Genomic DNA, 17883 nt, shown 5'->3' with positions numbered 1-17883 from the left:
TCCCCCCTCCCCTTCCTGCCCCTTCCCTCCTCTCCCTGCCTCTCCTCTCCCTCCCCACCTCTCCCTTCCCTTCCTCTCCCCACCCCGCCTCTCAATAACAATGAGGAAGACAGAAGAAGGGCCGGCTCCTGCTCAACGCTTGGTTTACAGCCTCATAAAAGCCCAAACTGTGGTCGGGCCCCTGGGCAGGGACTGAGGACTCCCCTTTTCCATTCTCCACTCCAGCCTTCCTGTGTTTGGCATCCCCTTTACGGCCATCAGAGGCTTACCCTTGTCCGTGTGCTTCCTTGTTTCCTACTGAACCCATGGTCCCGCCCCACAAGCCTCAACTTTCTTTGGTCCCTATGAACAGAAGGCTCTGAAACCCTCGTTTCATTCCACTCACCGTCCTCGTAGGTGCCGCTAGAACTTGAGCTCCAGGAGAGCAGGGGCCTTGCTCGCTGCGTCCCCATGCACAAACAGTGTAGCACAAGCAGCCATCAGGCTCACCTTGCTGCTGAGGGAATGAATGAAACCCACGTCTCGACCTTGTGTCCTGCCTAAGCCCTCTCTCCTGGGTCTCTGCCTGGAGACCTTCATCATCTCTTGCCTAGACCATGGTGCTAGCTTCCTCCTGGGTCCCCCCTCTCTCCAGACTTGACCCCAATCTATCATCCAGCCCGAGACCTCCCACAGAGCAAGTCTGACAGACCACGTCTCTCATTACAGCTCTTCAGGGGCTCCTTGTGTCTCCTTGGCAAGGTTTCCAAGTCCCTCCAGATCCCACCATCCACCAACCTCTCCCCCTCAATGGCGACGCCAGGCTCCTTGCAGTTTCCACCCGTGCCTCCCACCTCACTGCCCAGTTCTGGCCGTTTCTCCCCTGTGCTGCTGTGAATCTCAGCCTGAGGGACCACTCAGATGCCTCCTCCAGGAAGCCTTTCCCCAGCTCCCAGGAGGCCGCCCCAGCCCCCCCTTTGGTCTCAGCGCCTGTAACAGCCTATGACCCCGCCATTCTCTTTGTGCCTCTCCTGCTGGATGCAACAGCACCCAGGGCAGGGCCTGGTCTCTCCATTTCTGAATTCCCAACAAATAGCCCAGAGGCTGGCACACAGTGAGCCTTGGAAAGTGTTTGTTAAAGGAATGAACCCGTGATGTTCCCACCCCCCCACCACCACCAGAGGGTGAGGCAGGCGTTACCATGGATGGCTGACAAATAGAGGCTCAGAGAAGCCTGATGACTTGGCCGTGGCCACACAACTGTCAAGCTACCATAGCACGCTGCGTCTGTGTCACCACCGTTCCGCCTCTGTGTATTTTCTTTTTCTTTTTAAAAAATATTTATTTATTTTTGGCTGATTTGGGTCTTTGTTGCTGTGTGCGGGCTTTCTCTAGTTGTGGCGAGCGGGGGCTACTCTTCATTGCAGTGCGCGGGCTTCTCATTGTGGTGGCTTCTCTTGTTGCAGAGCACGGGCTCTAGGCGCGCGGGCTTCAGTAGTTATGGCACGCAAGCTCAGTAGTTGTGGCACACGGGCTTAGCTGCTCTGCGGCATGTGGGATCTTCCCCGACCAGGGCGCGAACCCATGTACCCCTGCGTTGGCAGGTGGATTCTTAACCACTGCGCCACCAGGGAAGCCCTTCTGTGTATTTTTTGAGCTTGGGCCTCCAGGTGGCCCCTTGGGATCCACCCAGAGCCAGTGCAGTATCACTTATCAGGGACCTTTGGCTGAATCCCTGATGCATCCCTGCCTTGCTGGCCCTACAGTGGAGGAGGTAGGGTGTGGGGTGGCCTCAGAAACCTGATAGGCCCGATCTTGCAGGGGAACTGTACCTCCTGTGAAGGACTCAATGACGCCAAGGACTATGCCCAGGTCCGCTCAGCCATGAAGATCCTCATGTTCTCCGACTCCGAGAACTGGGACCTCAGCAAGCTGCTGGCCGCCATTCTCCACCTGGGGAATGTGAAGTTCATGGGTAATGCTGTTTCCACCCAGAGTACACCCCCTGGGGAGGAAGAATGGGGAGACTGGGACAGAGGAGGAAAAAAATCCCTGCGGGTCCTCACGCAAAGGACCCACCCAAGTCACGGCATCTTGGAAAAGTACATTGAAAATTTTAGCTATGATTTTGGAGGCCTTGTGGGGTTAGGGGGAAGATGCCAAAGCTTAGGGCCCTCCAAAGGTGAAGACTCTGATCAATCACCCCCCACTTTGGGCTGGGAACCCAAAGGGTGAACCAGAGTAAGCAAAGCCGTGCGTGAACTTACAAACCAGTTTGTAGGCATCCAGTTGGTCTACGGATTAAGGTGTACTGGCTTGTTAGTGCCTCCAAGCGCCTGAGTGACAGAGTTGCTGACAATCCTCTGTGGGAGAAAATAGCATCAACCTAGATCACAGATTATTCCTTTAAACCGTTTTAAACACAACATCCAGCGTGCCTCCAAAAATAACCAAGAACAAGGAAATGAGATACCGTGAGCAAGAATCAGCAGACACGATAGACAATAGAAACAGAGCCACATAGATTTCAGAGATTGGAATTACTGAGCACAGACCACGAAGCAGCTATGCTTGCTTTGTTCAAGAAAAGAAAAAACCAAGCTTGAAAATTTAGACAGGGAACTGGAAACTATAAAAAAGTGACATTACAGATTTTAAAAGGAACCACATAGACATTCTAAAGTTAAAAAAAAAAAACAAACCAAAAAAACCAAAATGAACTCAATGGATGAGTTTAATGGCCAGGTTTTTTTTAATATATATTTTTTAAATTATTTATTTATTTATTTTTGGCTGCATTGGGTCTTCATTGTGGTGCGCGGGCTTCTCACTGCAGTGGCTTCTCTTGTTGCAGAGCACAGGCTCTAGGCACGCAGGCTTCAGTAGTTGTGGCACGTGGGCTCAGTAGTTGTGGCGCACGGGCTTAGTTGCTCCACAGCATGTGGGATCTTCCCAGGCCAGGGCTCGAACCTGTGTCCCCTGCATTAGCAGGTGGATTCACCACCAGGGAAGTCCCTAACGGCCAGTTTTATAATGTGAAAAAGGAGGAAATGTCAGAAGAAACTGTGTGTACAGCGTGGAGAGATAAAAAGATGGAAAATATAAAAGAGAGAGTAGGAGACCTAAAAGATACAGTGAGAAGATGTAGTATACATTTGATTCGAGTTCTAAAGGAAAAGAGAAGGATGGGGCATACACAACATTTGAAGAGATTATGGCTGGCTTTAGATCTAATGAAAGACACCAATTCATAGAGCAGTGAGGAAAAGATGGACTTTTCAATAAACTGTTCTAGAGCGATTGGGTATTCATATAGAAAACATGAACTTGAACCACTGTCTCACAGGATATGAGGAAATCTACTCCAGGCAAGTTGTAGCTAGGTGACCATGTAATGAACCAGACGTGGGTGCTGACAAGAAGGGGGCTTCAGGTCATGGAAGAGAATCAAATGTGATATTGAAGAAATGAAGCCAAGTGAAAGAATACAGACAATTATAGATCACACTTACACAAAATTTAAAAACAGGTAAAATTAAATGCTACAAAGGAGTGCAGGTAGTTAGATGACATACAGGTAAACAGGTAAAATTAAACGCTGTTTAGAGATTCATATGTAGGTAGTAAAAAGATAAAGAGAAAATAGGGAGCTGGTTTCCATGGAGGTCAGGAAAATACTGCCTCTTGTGCAGGAACTGGTCTGAGCAGGAAAGGATGTAGGAGGCTCCGGGTGTTAGCGAGGCTCTGGGTTTTGGCTTCAGTGGTCGTTACACAATGTTGACTTAATAATTATCCGTTATAACATGCCCTTGGATTTTATGCATTTTTAAAAATCTGTATGCTTTATTTTACAATTTTTTAAAGTTTAAAAAGGAAAAAAAATACAGAAACAGCATTCTTTCCTCCCCCCAGCTCAGCAGCCCTAAGGTGGAGGGACCCAAAGCGGGGGGACTTGAACTAGGAGGTGGGTCAGGAGACTTGCAACAGAGCTGGCCCCGGCTTCCAACCACTCCTCCTCTCAGCTCCGTGCTTGTTTGACCAAGCGAATGAACACGCCTAGGTTTCTATGGACAGCAGAGTGGATGGAAGGGGACTGATGGCTGGTTTTCTCCCTCAGTAGACCCCACATGCCCCACCAGCACCTTCTCCCTCCAATAACTTCAAACTCCCCTTTGCATCAGGGTCCCGATCTCAGCAGAGGGGGACATACCCTGTTAACAGTAGTTACAGCTAAGGTGTTGATAGGCCCCCAGGGAGGCCTCGGCTCTCAGAGGGGGTACTGGGAGAGGCAGTGCTTCCCTCCTGGGGACGGTTGTCTCTAAGCGTGGATCTGGGACTGCCTTCCTGAGGCCTCTGTCCCATCACTTCAGGCCAATTTGCCTCTCAGGGTCATTGCTTCTCTCTGCAGCTACGGTCTTCGAGAACCTGGACTCCTCTGATGTGATGGAGACGCCCGCCTTTCCCACCGTGATGAAGTTACTGGAGGTGACTGGGCTGTTATGTCCGCCAGCTTCCATTTTAGTGAGGAGCCCCGGGGGTCTGGGCTGACAGCCCTTCCCAGGCTCTAGTTCCTTCCTCCTACCCCTCTCCCAGGCTCTCCGCTCACCCCCTGAGCTCCCTGGTGGAGCGCTGCAGGCCCTGGGGGTGGGAATCAGGGTGGGGCCATGGAGCTAACCATTAACCACGTCCCGGAAATGATCAGTTTGACTTGAACGTGTGTTTCTTCCCTTTTCCCTGACCCTCCTGCTCTTCTGTGGCCTTTACTCAACTTTCCACCCCACCCAGACCCCAGGCTCTCCCCACTCACACAATCTGATGTCCTTACATCAAAAGGTCCCTGCCCCGTGTCCTGGTCCCCGGGACTTCTCCATGAGTTGTGCTATTCTGGGCCGGTGGAATGTGCTCAGACCATTCACCCTACAGGTTATTAAGGAGACCAAATAGAGCGTTGACTTGGAGGATGAGCGATGGGGCATTGTAATGTCCTCCACATCACACCCCGCTGGCAGGTCCAGTGGAAAATTAATAGAATCAGAAGGGGTGGGGGAAGCAATCACATTAGGTGGGCGTGTTTTGCTGCTAATGTTCTTCATGTGGTTCAGGGTTCTCAGAAACCTTCCATTTTTGCTGGTTCAGTCTTCCCCGCATGGTGGGAGGGACTCCATCCAGACTCGTCTTGCTCCCTTGGGTCTTCAGCCTCCAGGCAGCAGTGATGTCAGCGGGGGCGTATCCAGATGTCAATGGCCAGGCCTCAGAGCCCTTCCTTCCCACTGTTTCCCAGGGTCCACCCAATGGTGGACCCAGCCTCAGGAGACCAGCACAGGACTGGTCAACCAAGCAGCCAGCATGCTTGGGGCCCACCCAGTTTGTGCACCCTTCCCCAACACTGATACCCCAGTGCTCAGACTGACCCTGGACCGGGCCCTGCCCAGCATCCCGACTCTGGCCCTAGTCACAGGCATCTCCTACCCTCAGGCTTTGGGCATAGGGTATTTGGTCATGAGACAAGGTGTTGGCGCCAGGCCCTGCTCAGTCAGCTGTGATGCCAGCCCCCACCCGCCTTCCAGGTGAAGGACCAGGCACTCCGAGACTGTCTGATCAAACACTCCATCACCATCCGTGGGGAGTTTGTCACCAGGCCCCTGAACATCGCCCAGGCTGCAGACCGGAGGGATGCCTTCGTCAAGGTGCAGAGCTGCGGGAAAAGGGGCCCGCATGTCAATCTGTTGAGCGTGGCTCCTTGCCTTGTGGGTGGACAGCAGGAAAAGGCAGAGATAGCTGGGCAAGTCCCAACTCTGCCGGTCACCTGCCTGGTGACCGTGGGCTGCCTAGTCTCTCCAGGGTGGTTTCTTACCTTAAAGTAGGGATGATCTCCTTGAGTAGGTCCATGAGACCCAGTGTGCCTGCAGCCTTTCCAGGTGAACTGGAAAGGGGCAGCCTTCCTCTTGTACATCATAGCCTGCGGGCTCTACCCCATGTCTCCACAGGGCATCTATGGGCACCTCTTCCTGTGGATTCTCAAGAAAATCAACGCCGCGATTTTCACCCCACCTGCCCAGGACCCCAAAAACGTGCGAAGGACCATCGGCCTCCTGGACATATTTGGTTTTGAAAATTTCCAGAAAAATAGGTATGGAGATCAGTGCACCTGCTTTTGGAAAATGGAAGATAAGCTTAGCTCTTCTCCGAGCCAGCTGCAGGGTAGCCATTCCTCCCCCTCTGGGTTAGGAGCAGGACCTCTCACCTCCGCTCACAGGCACCAGGGTGAGTCCCTCAGCAAGACTATGGCTTTCCTCAGTGAGGTGGTCCGTGCGCATCCCCTGGCATCCACAGCATGTCTAGAAAAAGCCACATAACTAAAAGCATCCCTGAGAGTCAGGCTAAAAGCACCTCAGCATTCATCACCCCTCTTGAGCCATCCACTCTCCTCATGAACTAGAGTGAATCATCACACGTGGTTAGGGTGAAAATGGAAATCAATAACACGGATGCAACTGCATCTAGGTGGGATATCATACTAGGTAATGGGGTTTGTGGCCCATCACCGACTCTTCAGTTTGGCAGGGGTAAGGTGAGGCAGGACACTTCTGATCCAGTGTCCCAGTCTGGAGGCTGAAGGTCTGGAGGCAGGAGGCAGTTCAGAGAAGTAATTCCCAGCTGAGACTGTGATGAAGGCTGGGGGTGGGGGTAGAGAGGGGTGGTGAGGGGAGCCAGGCAGTGGGGCCAGATGAGGACAGGTGTTGCTCTGGGGCATTATCCGGGGGCTGGAGGATGAGGAAATGAGGACTGGGAACAAGCAAGCAGGAAGCGTCCTACGTGCGTGACCTAGCTTACCCAGGTGAGCCTGGTTCATTTAAAGGGATGGGCTGGATGGAGCCTAGAGTTGGTCCTATTACCGAACTGAATTCAGGTCTGCTCACCCAGTGAGCAGCAAAGCCAATCTACTGACACTGGGCTGTAGTGAAGGAAAGCACAGCGTTTATTGCAGGCAAGGAGAACGGGCAGCTCATGCACAAACTCCTTGATGACTTTCAGGGAAAGTTTTTTAAAGGCAACTTTAGGGGTGAGGATCACAGGGTACGTGGTCAGCTTGTGGACTTTCTTCTGATTGGTTGGTGGTGAGGTAATGGGGTGAAGTTTCAGGTAGCTTAATCATCAACCTTCTGGTTCCAACCAGTCTGGGGTCTACATACTTGTGGTCAGCGTGTAGTCACCATCCTCCACCTGGGCAGGGGTCTTAGTTTCTGTAGAAGAACTCAAAGTGATGCATCAGATTGTTATGTGTACCCCCTGAGGAAGAACTAGGACTCTGTTTTATCGTTGCATTATTGTTTCTTGACTGCATTTCCTCACTTCCCTAATTAGTAACTGCTTGAGTCTGCTCTTTGGAACTCAGGGATGGCCTAGGAGACTAAAGCCTTTCTCTACAAACAAGAAATGGGGACGCAGAGGGGCTTTTGTACCCAGGAGGGTCCCTCAGGGTCCTGCTTGGTTTCAGTTCCAAGTGGAGGCCTCTGGGCACTATTAGAGGAGCCAAGGGGCTGTCCTGACCTTGGCATGCCCCTGCCTGAGGCCCTACCTCCAGCTGAGGTCTGAGAAGGTCCCTTTGTTGCAGGAAGGGGGACCGCTTCCAGGGCCCAAGAGTGGGCCCTTGTCTAACACTTGGAAATGAATTGTCCAAGGAGACACATGTGCTGACAAAGAAAGAGACTTTATTGGGAAGAGGTGCCCGGGTGGAGAGCAGGAGGCTAAGGGAACCCAGGAGAACTGCTCTGCCACATGGCTTGCAGTCTCAGGTTTTATGGTGATGGGGTTAGTTTCCGGGTTGTCTCTGGCCAATCACTCTGTCTCAGAGTCCTTCCTGGTGGCGCACACATCACTCAGCCAAGATGGATTCCAGCGAGAAGGATTCTGGGAGGTCGGTAGGACATATGGACTGCTGTCTCCTCTGTCTTTTGACCGTTCCCGAATTCTTCCAGTTGGTGGTAGCTTGTTAGTTCCACATTCCTTACCAGGACCTCCTGTTTAAGATAACTCATGCAAGTGGTTACTATCGGGCCTGGCCAGGGAGGGCAGTTTTGGTCAGTGGTTTCCCTATCAACTTGGCCAGGATTGTCAAGATACAAACCATTCCGAGTGCAAGCACATGGGGGTGACAGCCTCCCCGGACCAGCTCTCTGCAGGCAGGTGGGCTGGGGTAGGGCTGGCAGAACTCAGCCCAGCGCGATGCAAACTCTAAGTAAACTAAAAAGTGATTCTGATCATTGGTTTCTGGCCCTGAGAGGGGCCGTTGAGCGGAGCAAGCACACTTTTGGACCCTGTGGAGGTGGATGAGTAGTTGGTTGTAGGGGATCTGGGCCACGAGCAGGGTTTGCGACAGGGCTGCAGTCCGGGGGCCACATGGAGGAACAGGGCCATGTCACTCGCAGCACCCAGTCACTGGCCCGACCGGGGTTCACCGAGCGCTCTTGTCGAGTGAAAAAAAGTGCACAACCTCGAAGTTGAGAGTCATGTTTTATTCAGTGGACATTCTTAGGACTTGAAGCCCAGGAGACAGCATCTCAGATAACTCTGAGAAAACTGCTCCGAGGAGGTGAGGGGGGTCCCAAGGCATATAAAAGTTTTGCAACAAAAGGCAGGTAGTTGGAACATCAAAAGATTATTGTTAATTAAAGAAAATCAGACATCCCAAGTTAAGGCATTTAGTGCTTTTCTATGTATGGGAAGATGCAAGAGTCTGGGCTCGTTGAAATCATTCCTTTGATACGCACCTCAGCTCTCTGGGGCCAGGATCCTGCGCTTTCCCATCCTGAGTCTCCCCAGGGTGCATCGTTGTTGCGGGTGGCTGCAGTCTGATGACTGCTAGATGGTGGTCATTCCTTGTCTCCATCCTGAGTTCCCTCAGGGCTCGTAGCTGTGACACCCTTTGTTTACTGATATGACAGGCAGCATTCTTAGTCCACACTCTGCAGGCAGTGTGTTAACTCTCTTGGGTTAACAGACCTTGAACAACGAGTCCCGGGTACCATGCGGCTTTGCATAAATGGGCAACCCATCCTGAAAAAGAAATGCCTAAGTGAGACCCAGAGGGTGAGCAGACCAAGCAGGTCAGAGGAAGGAGGGGAGGGGCTCACACGTGTGAAGAAGACTCAGAGGTAAGCAGGGGCCAGGTGCCTTCCCAGCACTGTGAGAAGTCCAGGGTGCCCCTCAGCCACTCCCTGGCAGAGACGGGCAGGCTTTCTACTGTGTCACTGTCTGTCTGGATCCCAACAACAATGGGCACCCGGGTCTACAAGGATGCGAAGCAGGGGGAGAGCGGGATCAGATGTGCTCCTTCTGGTGGCTGTGGAGAGTGACGGGGGGCGGGGGGTGAGGCTGGAGGCAGGGAGAGCCATGAGGACGCTGTCACTGTGCTCCAGGTGAGGAAGAAGGGTGGCCTGGATTAAGGTAGCAGCAGTGGCGGTGAAAAGAAGTAAACAGGTCTGCGTTGGAGGAAGCGTGGACCAGACTTTGGCAACTGATTGGAACTGGGGAGGAGGGAGAGAGGGGTGTCAGGCATGATGGGCTGGTTTCTGACCTGAGCTAGGGGCGGTAAGTGGCGGACCCATTTCCCAAGGTGGGGAACCCGGGAGGGAGAACAGGTTGGGAGGATTGGGGTGGGTGTAAGGAGTGTGTCTGGTTGATGCAAAGGAGCCCAGCCAGAAGCTCATCTTAATACCAAAGCCACTTGCCCATGGATGCTTGGGTGGCTACAGGACACTTGGTCCCCCAGGGATTGTCTTCGTGTCAGGATAGGCAGGCCTGGCAGAGGACCGCAGGGGACCGGAGGGAGACAAAGGCAGGGGCTTGATGATACACAAGCCCCCTCATTTCTCTGAGTCTGTTTGCTGTGGGGTGGAGGAGGTGATGGAGGCAGAGGTAGAAGAAGAGGGAGGCTGTGTGCCAGCGTGTGCATGTGTTTGGGGATATGCAGCTGTGTGCCAGGGGCCGGCTGCAGCAGCGATCGAGCCAGCCCCTTCCCGCCCGGGGTGGCCCTGTCCCCACAGCTTCGAGCAGCTCTGCATCAACCTGGCTAACGAGCACCTGCAGCAGCTCTTCGTGCAGCACGTGTTCACCATGGAGCAGGAAGAATACCGCACCGAGTGCATCCCCTGGGACTATATCCACTACAACGACAACCTGCCCACGCTGGACCTGCTGGCCCTCAAGCCCTTGAGCATCATCTCCCTCCTGGACGAAGAAAGCCACTTCCCACAGGTGCGCCCCTGGGCCCGCCGCCCCTCGGGTGGAGACCCCACACGTGGGAAACTCCAGGGCTGCTGGAACCTCTGCCGGGAGTTAGCAGACAAGCCCCAGCCTTCCAGCCTTCCTCTCCTTCAAGGCCTGCCTCCTGCAGGGAGGCACCTGACTCTACCCTCACTCCCACTCCCCAGAATGCATTATTTAGATTCAAGAACACACCCCAAGAGGGGGCTTCTTCAGCCTTGTAGGTCAAGGGCTGCAGAGGGTTCAAGACAAGGAAACACTTTCATTCTCACTTTGGGGGACTCTGCCTGTCCTTGGGGAGATGGATTCTCAAAGGTAGTCAGGAAGAGCTGTGATCTACAGAAGGGAGAAGCTCTGGTCCCTGGGCAGTTGTAGGGAAGGGTAGAGCAGGAAGCTGGCAGTGAGGATCGCCCGACCCAGTCCCTACTCCCGCCTCTGTCCTCACTCACCGCAACAAGCTGTCGCCACCTGGGCATCTGTTTGCTGTCTGTAGAAAGGCCCTCAGTCATTCAGTTGTTTTGCCCCCTTGAGGGAGCCCCTGAGACCTGGGAGTGTGCCAGCTGACCTCCCAGTGGCTGGACTCTGGGACCTCAGCCCATAGGGTGTCCATTCTTCCAGGGGACAGACACCACCTTGCTACAAAAACTGAAGAACATCCATGCCAACAACAAGGTCTTCCTGCAGCCCAAGAACATCCACGATGCCCGATTTGGCATCGCCCACTTTGCCGGCGAGGTGTACTACCAGGCAGAAGGTGGGTGCAGCTCCTCTCCACAGCCCCTTTCTTCTAAATCCCGAGCACTCCAGGGAGGCCAAGGAAAGAAGGCTGAGGGGACTAGGTCATTTTGCAGAACCAGCAATGGAACAGAGGGAATGGAATGGACCAGGCGTGTTTGTTTGTGTTTTGTTTTGTGGGTAATAGTTCTATTGAGAGATAATTCACATACCGAAGAATTCAGCCATTTGAAGTCTACAACCCAATGGTTTTTAGTATGTTCACAGAATTATGCAGCTGTTGCCACAATTTTTAAACTTTTCCATCACCCCAAAAGAGAAACTCCCATTAGCGGTCATTCCTCATTTCACCCCAGCCCTAGGCAACCACTGATTTCTGTCTCTATGGATTTGCCTGTTTTGGACATTTCACAAAAATGGAATCGTACACCATGTGGCCTTTGTGACTGGCTTCTTTCACTTGTCATAATGTTTTCATGGTTCTTCCACGTTGTAGCACGTGTCCGTAAGCGTGCAAATATTTTCTCCTATTCTGTGGGATATCTTTTCACCCTCTTGGTAGTGAAAGTGTATATGCTGAGATAAGGTCAGGCATGGTTTTGATTGGAGAAATAAAGGCCTGGGGTGGTCAACCTGCTGATGTGCTTAGAAAAATGGGAAAGGCGGCCAGAGAGTGCTGTGGTCAGGAAAACGAGGCAGACGGTCATAGTGTCACTGTGGGACTCGTATGGAGAAATGAGGAGCTGCTCTGATCTGTTTAAATGGAAACCTGGAGTCAGGGATGCTCCAAGCACTTTTCAGGTGGAGGGACAAGGCAGCAGGAGGGGCTGATGTTTTTACATAGAGGAGGGGCAGTGTTAGGAGGTCAGGGGATTATTTCTGTTGGAAAAATGAGGAGGTGAGGCTGCTCCTTCGTAGTTCCCACCAGATCCTGGCTTTGGGGCTCTTCTGAAAGGGAGAGACCAGAGCTAGTGGGACCCCAGAATCCCAGAATACAAAGACACTGAGCGCATCAACCTCCATGGGCTACTCAAGGCCAAGTTTTAGTTTTTGAAGTGACCTGAAACTTTCATGTATGCTAAGATTAAGGTAGCTTCTTTCTGAGTGCAAAATTTTATTCACGCTCTTTAAAGATAGGCCTGCTGGGTTTTCTTTTGGTGCCCTGCTGTGCTGAAACCTTAAGCCCCATTTACTCTGTCTTTTGAGGGACCGAGCCCAGGGGTGCCTTGACCCTCCCCCGACTCTGAGAACACCTGGGGCCAGGAGGCTTTGCCTAAACCTGGAGAAACACAGGGTGCCACCAAGTGTCTGCCCGTCCCCACCTGCAGAAAGCAGCCTCCTGGCACACAGCTGGGAGAGGGGCTTAGGTGGCCTTGGAGCCTCGCCTAGGCTCTCACCACTCCCAGCTTGGTGAGGGCCGCATGGCCCCAGCTCCCGATCCAGTCCCCTCCTCTCACAGCACCAGCTGGCAGAGGGGGAACCAGGCTTCCTTCTTCCACCCCTGATGTGGCCTTCCTGCACCCCACACCAGGTTTGTGGGTTTTTCTCTTTTTTTTTGGTGTGCATACAATTCAGTTATAGTTTTGTTAAATTAATTGTTAAATGGCAGAGATACACAGATGAGCTTTATAGTATTTTTGGGGTTTTTTGTTTGTTTGCTTCTTTTTTTTTAATAAATTTATTTATTTGTGGCTGTGTTGGGTCTCACGCGGGCTTTCTCTAGTTGTGGCGAGCGGGGGCTACTTTTCGTTGCGGAGCGTGGGCTTCTCATTGCAGTGGCTTCTCTTGTTGCGGAGCACGGGCTCTAGCTTGCAGGCTTCAGTAGTTGTGGCACGCAGGCTCAGTAGTTGTGGCTCAGGGCCTCTAGAGCGCAGGCTCTGTAGTTGTGGTGCATGGGCTTAGTTGCTACACGGCATGTGGGATCTTCCCGGACCAGGTCTTAAACCCGTGTCCCCAGCATTGGCAGGGGGCTTCTTATCCACTGTGCCACCAGGGAAGTCCTATGGTATTTTTGTAGTTCCTTAGTACCACTTAGTACTTCAATATTGTATCAGCTTCTGATATCCTGTAAATGTGAATTAGAGGGAATAAGAAGTCTTTCATCAGTTATCACTTTTAAATTCTGAACAAAATAGAGACCACACACTACTCAAATTCCTAAGAATTTAAGAATGCATCCCACTAAAATGTGGGGTGACTCAAAGCGTGAGGACAAGTCAGGGTCGGACCCTTGCTGGATGAATCCCTCAGCAGGCCCCGGGTCCTCATCTAGCCTGGCTTCGAGAAGCAGCCTCTTCCAGTGCCTTCTCCCTGCGAGTCTGTGCCCTGCCTCAGGTGGTCCACTCTCTCCCATGGCAGCAGGGGAGGGATGCTGTCTGCTCACCCCCAGACCCACACCTCTGTTCGTTGGCCAGTGCTGCCATAACAAATTTCCACAAATACGTACAGAAATGTATTTTCTCACAGTTCTGGAGGCCAGGGGTCCAAGACAAAGATGTCGGCAGGACTGGTTCCTTCTGATGTCTCTCTTCTGGCATCTTTATTGTCTCTGGGTCCTAATTTCTTCTTCTTTTTTTTTTTAAATAAATTTATTTATTTTTATTTTTGGCTGTGTGGGGTCTTCATTGTGGTGTGCGGGCTTCTTATTGCCATGGCTTCTCGTTGCGAAGCAGGGGCTCTCCACGCACAGTCTTCAGTAGTTGTGGCGCACAGGCTCAGTAGTTGTGGCACAAGGGCTTAGTTGCTCTGCCGTATTTGGGATCTTCCCAGCCCAGGGCTTGAACCCGTGTCCCCTGCATTGGCAGGCGGATTCTTAACCACTGCGCCACCAGGGAAGTCCCTTATCTCCTCTTCTTATACGACACCAGTCAGACCGGATTAGGGCCCACTCTAACAGCCTTATTTTATCTTAATTATCTCTTTAAAGGCCCTTCTCTCCACATATAGTCACATTCTGAGGTACTGGAGGTTAGGGCTTCAACATATGGATTTTGGGGGCAAACAGCTCAGCCCATACATTGCCCTCCCTGATTTCTGGAGGCTCAGTCCTTAGGTTGGAGGGCCCCTTGGCCCTAGAAAGTCCTTCCAAGGCCCCAGAGCAGGGCTTGTAGAGGGGCCCTGGGGTTCCCAGGCCCTCAGGGTCTCCTTAGTGAGTGACAGACATGCTTCGTTCTTAAACCTACTCTGTCCAAGCACACACATATGCTGACACACATGTGCACACAATGCCCATGGGCACACATTCATTTCCAAGACCAGTGCAGTTTAAACTTATGATGAAGAGGGAAATACGTCTCAGGACCTCATAATCAGCAAGTCACCCCCCCCCCCCCCTGCATCCTTGAAGCCAGGAAGCCAAATTGTGTTTAATTTCTTTCGTTTCCCCGTTTGGGGCTTCCAGGAAGAGCAAAGCAGCTACTGCCCCCACGCTGGTTCCGCAGGGGCGTTTTGAAGTGGCCGCTCCTGCACAGACCGGCGAGCTGGGAAGGGTGGGCCTCCAGGTGGGAGTGCCCAGGTCTTCCTCTCCAGACTGCAAGCTGCCTGGATGTGGCCAGGTTGCCAGATTTTCAGGGATTATGAGGGGTGGGGAGGTTTCTGTGCTTTCTCCTTTTCCTTCTCTTCTTCTTTTGGCTCCTTTATGTAAACACGCAGTTGCCTCGATCATACTTGCCCAGGGTCCCCAGAAATTCAGAGCCCTGATGAGAGCCTGCAGGAACTGCCCTCGGGGAGGTCTAAACTGTACATGGAACGGACACTCCGTCTGCTGTGCTGTTAGTGGGTTCCTGGGTGTATGTGGCAGTGACAGCGGTGGCTGGGATTGCTGGGATGTTGAGGGGCATGGACTCGGTCTTGCCCGTGGTCCACCCAGGGAGCCGTGGCTGGTGGAGCAGATGCGAAGTCCTCAGGCCACCCCTGAGCCAGGTGACAGGGCGGAAGGGAGCCCCAAGGAGGGCCCCTCACCCCACTTGTGGGACAGGAGAGCCTCCTGGAGTACAGGACACTTGAGCTGGCCTGAAGCAAAAACCAGAGTTGGCCTGGGTGGGATGGGAGGGTAGAGGGCCCCAGAGAGCTCGTGGAGGCTGCAGGCCCCCCTGGAAGAGATGAAACCCCCTGGGGTGGGACACAGGGCCTGGGGGAGAGATGAGGTCTCCGTGGGGTGGGGTGCAGGCCCCAGGGGAGAGAGGAGGGAGAAGGCAGGCACTGGCAGCAGAGAAGAAGAGGAAAGGTAAGAGGGGTGATGGGCGATGTGCCCTCTCAGGAAGGTCCCTGGGGGCAGAGGGGCCAGGCAGGCAGGGAGGGGCAGGGGGCGGGCAGGCTAATCAGGCAGAAGGACTGGTGGCGGCTTGGATGGGGGCAGCAGTGGGGATGGGGGCTAGTGCCGGCCGCAGGATGTGGCTGTGGCCGTGACACCGGCCGGCGCCGGTCCCCGGTGATGGAGGCAGGTCTGGAGGGGTGGCCTGCGGGACTCCTGTCCCACCGCGCCCGAGCTGGGTGGGGGACTCTGCTTCCCCGTGTAGAGAAATAACTGAGGACATGGAAGGAGACGTGCCCCATGAGTCCCCCCGGCAAGCTGGGTGGGTGCGTGCGAAAAAGCCAGAACTGCAAGCAGTCCTGAGTGTTTGGGGCGCTGATCCATGAAATGTCCTCAGTATAATCAGAATAATGGGAACACAGGGAAATGTCCTTGTGCTCCTTTTGCGTTCAAGGACGAAGCACGACACGTTCTTAAGAAAGCCCACCGTTTATTGTATAATCAGTAAAAGCATATCTGGCTGCTTTGCTATTTCTGGAATGTTGAGAAAACAAGTCTTAAGATGTAACCATAGATAAAGCTTAAATAAAAGTCACCACAGCAGGACGAGACTGCGCTGTATCTCCTGAGACAGCAGCAGCCCTCTACTGTTGAGTCTCTGCACAATTCGTCTCGTGTGGTGAGCTTGCTTTCAACCCTGACATGAGAAACTACAACACCTGCAGGCTTCCTGGAGAAGAATCGGGACGTGCTGAGCAAGGACATCCTCGCCCTGGTCCACTCCTCCCAGAACGAGTTCCTGCGGGAGATATTCGGGCTGGAGTCCTTGGAGCGCAAGCGGGGCCGAGGGACCATCGTCCAGGTGACGGCAGGCAGCCAGCTCTTCAAGGTGGGCTCGGTGGCCCTGCCCAGCCGGGGGCCTGGGTTCTCGGGTCGGGAATCCTCAGGCGGGGGGCAGACGTGACTGAAAACGGGGAGAGGGGCTTCAGGGGCAGTGGGCGGGGCGGGGTCGGGGGAACGGGACTCCGCCTGCTTCCCAGTGAGTGGTGGACTCTAGACGGCCCACCTGCTTTGGCTTCTCTTGTTTCTTTCTATATCTGTCTCTGTGTGTGTTTTGTGTGGTGTGTGTGTCATGTGGTGCGTGTGTGTGTGTGGTATATGTGTGGTGTGTGTGGTGCTTGGTGTGTGTGTGTGTGGTAAGTGGTATGTGGTGTGTGTGTGGTATCTGCTGTGTGTGTGGTGTGTGTGTGTGTGGTTTTTTTTTGTGTGTGTGTGGTGTGTGGTGTGTGTGTGGTATGTGCTGTGTGTGTGGTGTGTGTGTGTGTGGTATCTGATGTGTGTGTGTGTGTGGTATCTGGTGCGTGTGTGTGGTGTGTGTGTGCGTGTGGTATGTGGTGTGTGTGGTATGTGTGGTGTGTGATGTGTGTGTGTGGTGTGTGGCGTGTGTGTGTGTGTGGTATGTGGTGTGTGTGGTGTGTGTGGTGTGTGATGTGTGTGGTGTGTGTGTGTGTGTGGTATCTGATGTGTGTGTGTGTGGTATCTGGTGCGTGTGTGTGTGTGTGGTATGTGGTGTGTGTGGTATGTGTGGTGTGTGTGTGGCGTGTGTGTGTGTGTGGTATCTGCTGTGTGTGTGGTATCTGCTGTGTGTGTGGTGTGTGTGTGTGTGGTATCTGATGTGTGTGTGTGTGTGTGGTATCTGGTGCATGTGTGTGGTGTGTGTGGGTGCGTGTGATATGTGGTGTGTGTGGTATGTGGTGTATGTGTGTGTGTGGTATGTGGTGTGTGGTGTGTGTGTGTGGTGTGTGGTATGTGGTGTGTGTGTGTGTGTGGGATGTGGTGCGTGTGTGGTACGTGGTGTGTGTGGTATGTGGTATGTGGTATGTGGTGTGTGGGGTGTGTGTGTGTGGTGTGTGGTATGTGGTGTGTGTGTGTGTGTGGGATGTGGTGCGTGTGTGGTACGTGGTGTGTGTGGTATGTGGTATGTGGTATGTGGTGTGTGGGGTGTGTGTGTGTGGTGTGTGGTATGTGGTGTGTGTGTGTGTGTGGGATGTGGTGCGTGTGTGGTACGTGGTGTGTGTGGTATGTGGTATGTGGTATGTGGTGTGTGGGGTGTGTGTGTGTGGTGTGTGGTATGTGGTGTGTGTGTGTGTGTGGGATGTGGTGCGTGTGTGGTACGTGGTGTGTGTGGTATGTGGTATGTGGTATGTGGTGTGTGGGGTGTGTGTGTGTGGTGTGTGGTATGTGGTGTGTGTGTGTGTGTGGGATGTGGTGCGTGTGTGGTACGTGGTGTGTGTGGTATGTGGTATGTGGTATGTGGTGTGTGGGGTGTGTGTGTGTGGTGTGTGGTATGTGGTGTGTGTGTGTGTGTGGGATGTGGTGCGTGTGTGGTACGTGGTGTGTGTGGTATGTGGTATGTGGTATGTGGTGTGTGGGGTGTGTGTGTGTGGTGTGTGGTATGTGGTGTGTGTGTGTGTGTGGGATGTGGTGCGTGTGTGGTACGTGGTGTGTGTGGTATGTGGTATGTGGTATGTGGTGTGTGGGGTGTGTGTGTGTGGTGTGTGGTATGTGGTGTGTGTGTGTGTGTGGGATGTGGTGCGTGTGTGGTACGTGGTGTGTGTGGTATGTGGTATGTGGTATGTGGTGTGTGTGTG

The 17883-nt window shown here is 53.1% G+C and overlaps 1 protein-coding gene across 1 annotated transcript in view; it reads left to right on the top strand.

Annotated features, from left to right (window-relative positions):
* The window catches only part of MYO7B (myosin VIIB), a 95479-nt gene that overhangs the window by 37019 nt on the left and 40577 nt on the right, over positions 1-17883 (top strand). The window contains exons 9-15 of the mRNA XM_024738064.1: positions 1790-1954; positions 4388-4464; positions 5547-5666; positions 5967-6109; positions 10026-10236; positions 10864-10999; positions 15958-16121. Coding sequence (XP_024593832.1) covers positions 1790-1954; positions 4388-4464; positions 5547-5666; positions 5967-6109; positions 10026-10236; positions 10864-10999; positions 15958-16121 — 1016 coding nt within the window. The remainder of the gene's footprint in view (positions 1-1789; positions 1955-4387; positions 4465-5546; positions 5667-5966; positions 6110-10025; positions 10237-10863; positions 11000-15957; positions 16122-17883) is intronic.

Source organism: Neophocaena asiaeorientalis, unplaced genomic scaffold (genome assembly GCF_003031525.2).
Source record: "Neophocaena asiaeorientalis asiaeorientalis breed wild unplaced genomic scaffold, Neophocaena_asiaeorientalis_V1.1 scaffold98, whole genome shotgun sequence".
Taxonomy (NCBI): Eukaryota; Metazoa; Chordata; class Mammalia; order Artiodactyla; family Phocoenidae; genus Neophocaena; species Neophocaena asiaeorientalis.
Note: the sequence above shows the minus strand (reverse complement) of the source record. Positions and strands in the feature narration are given on the sequence as shown.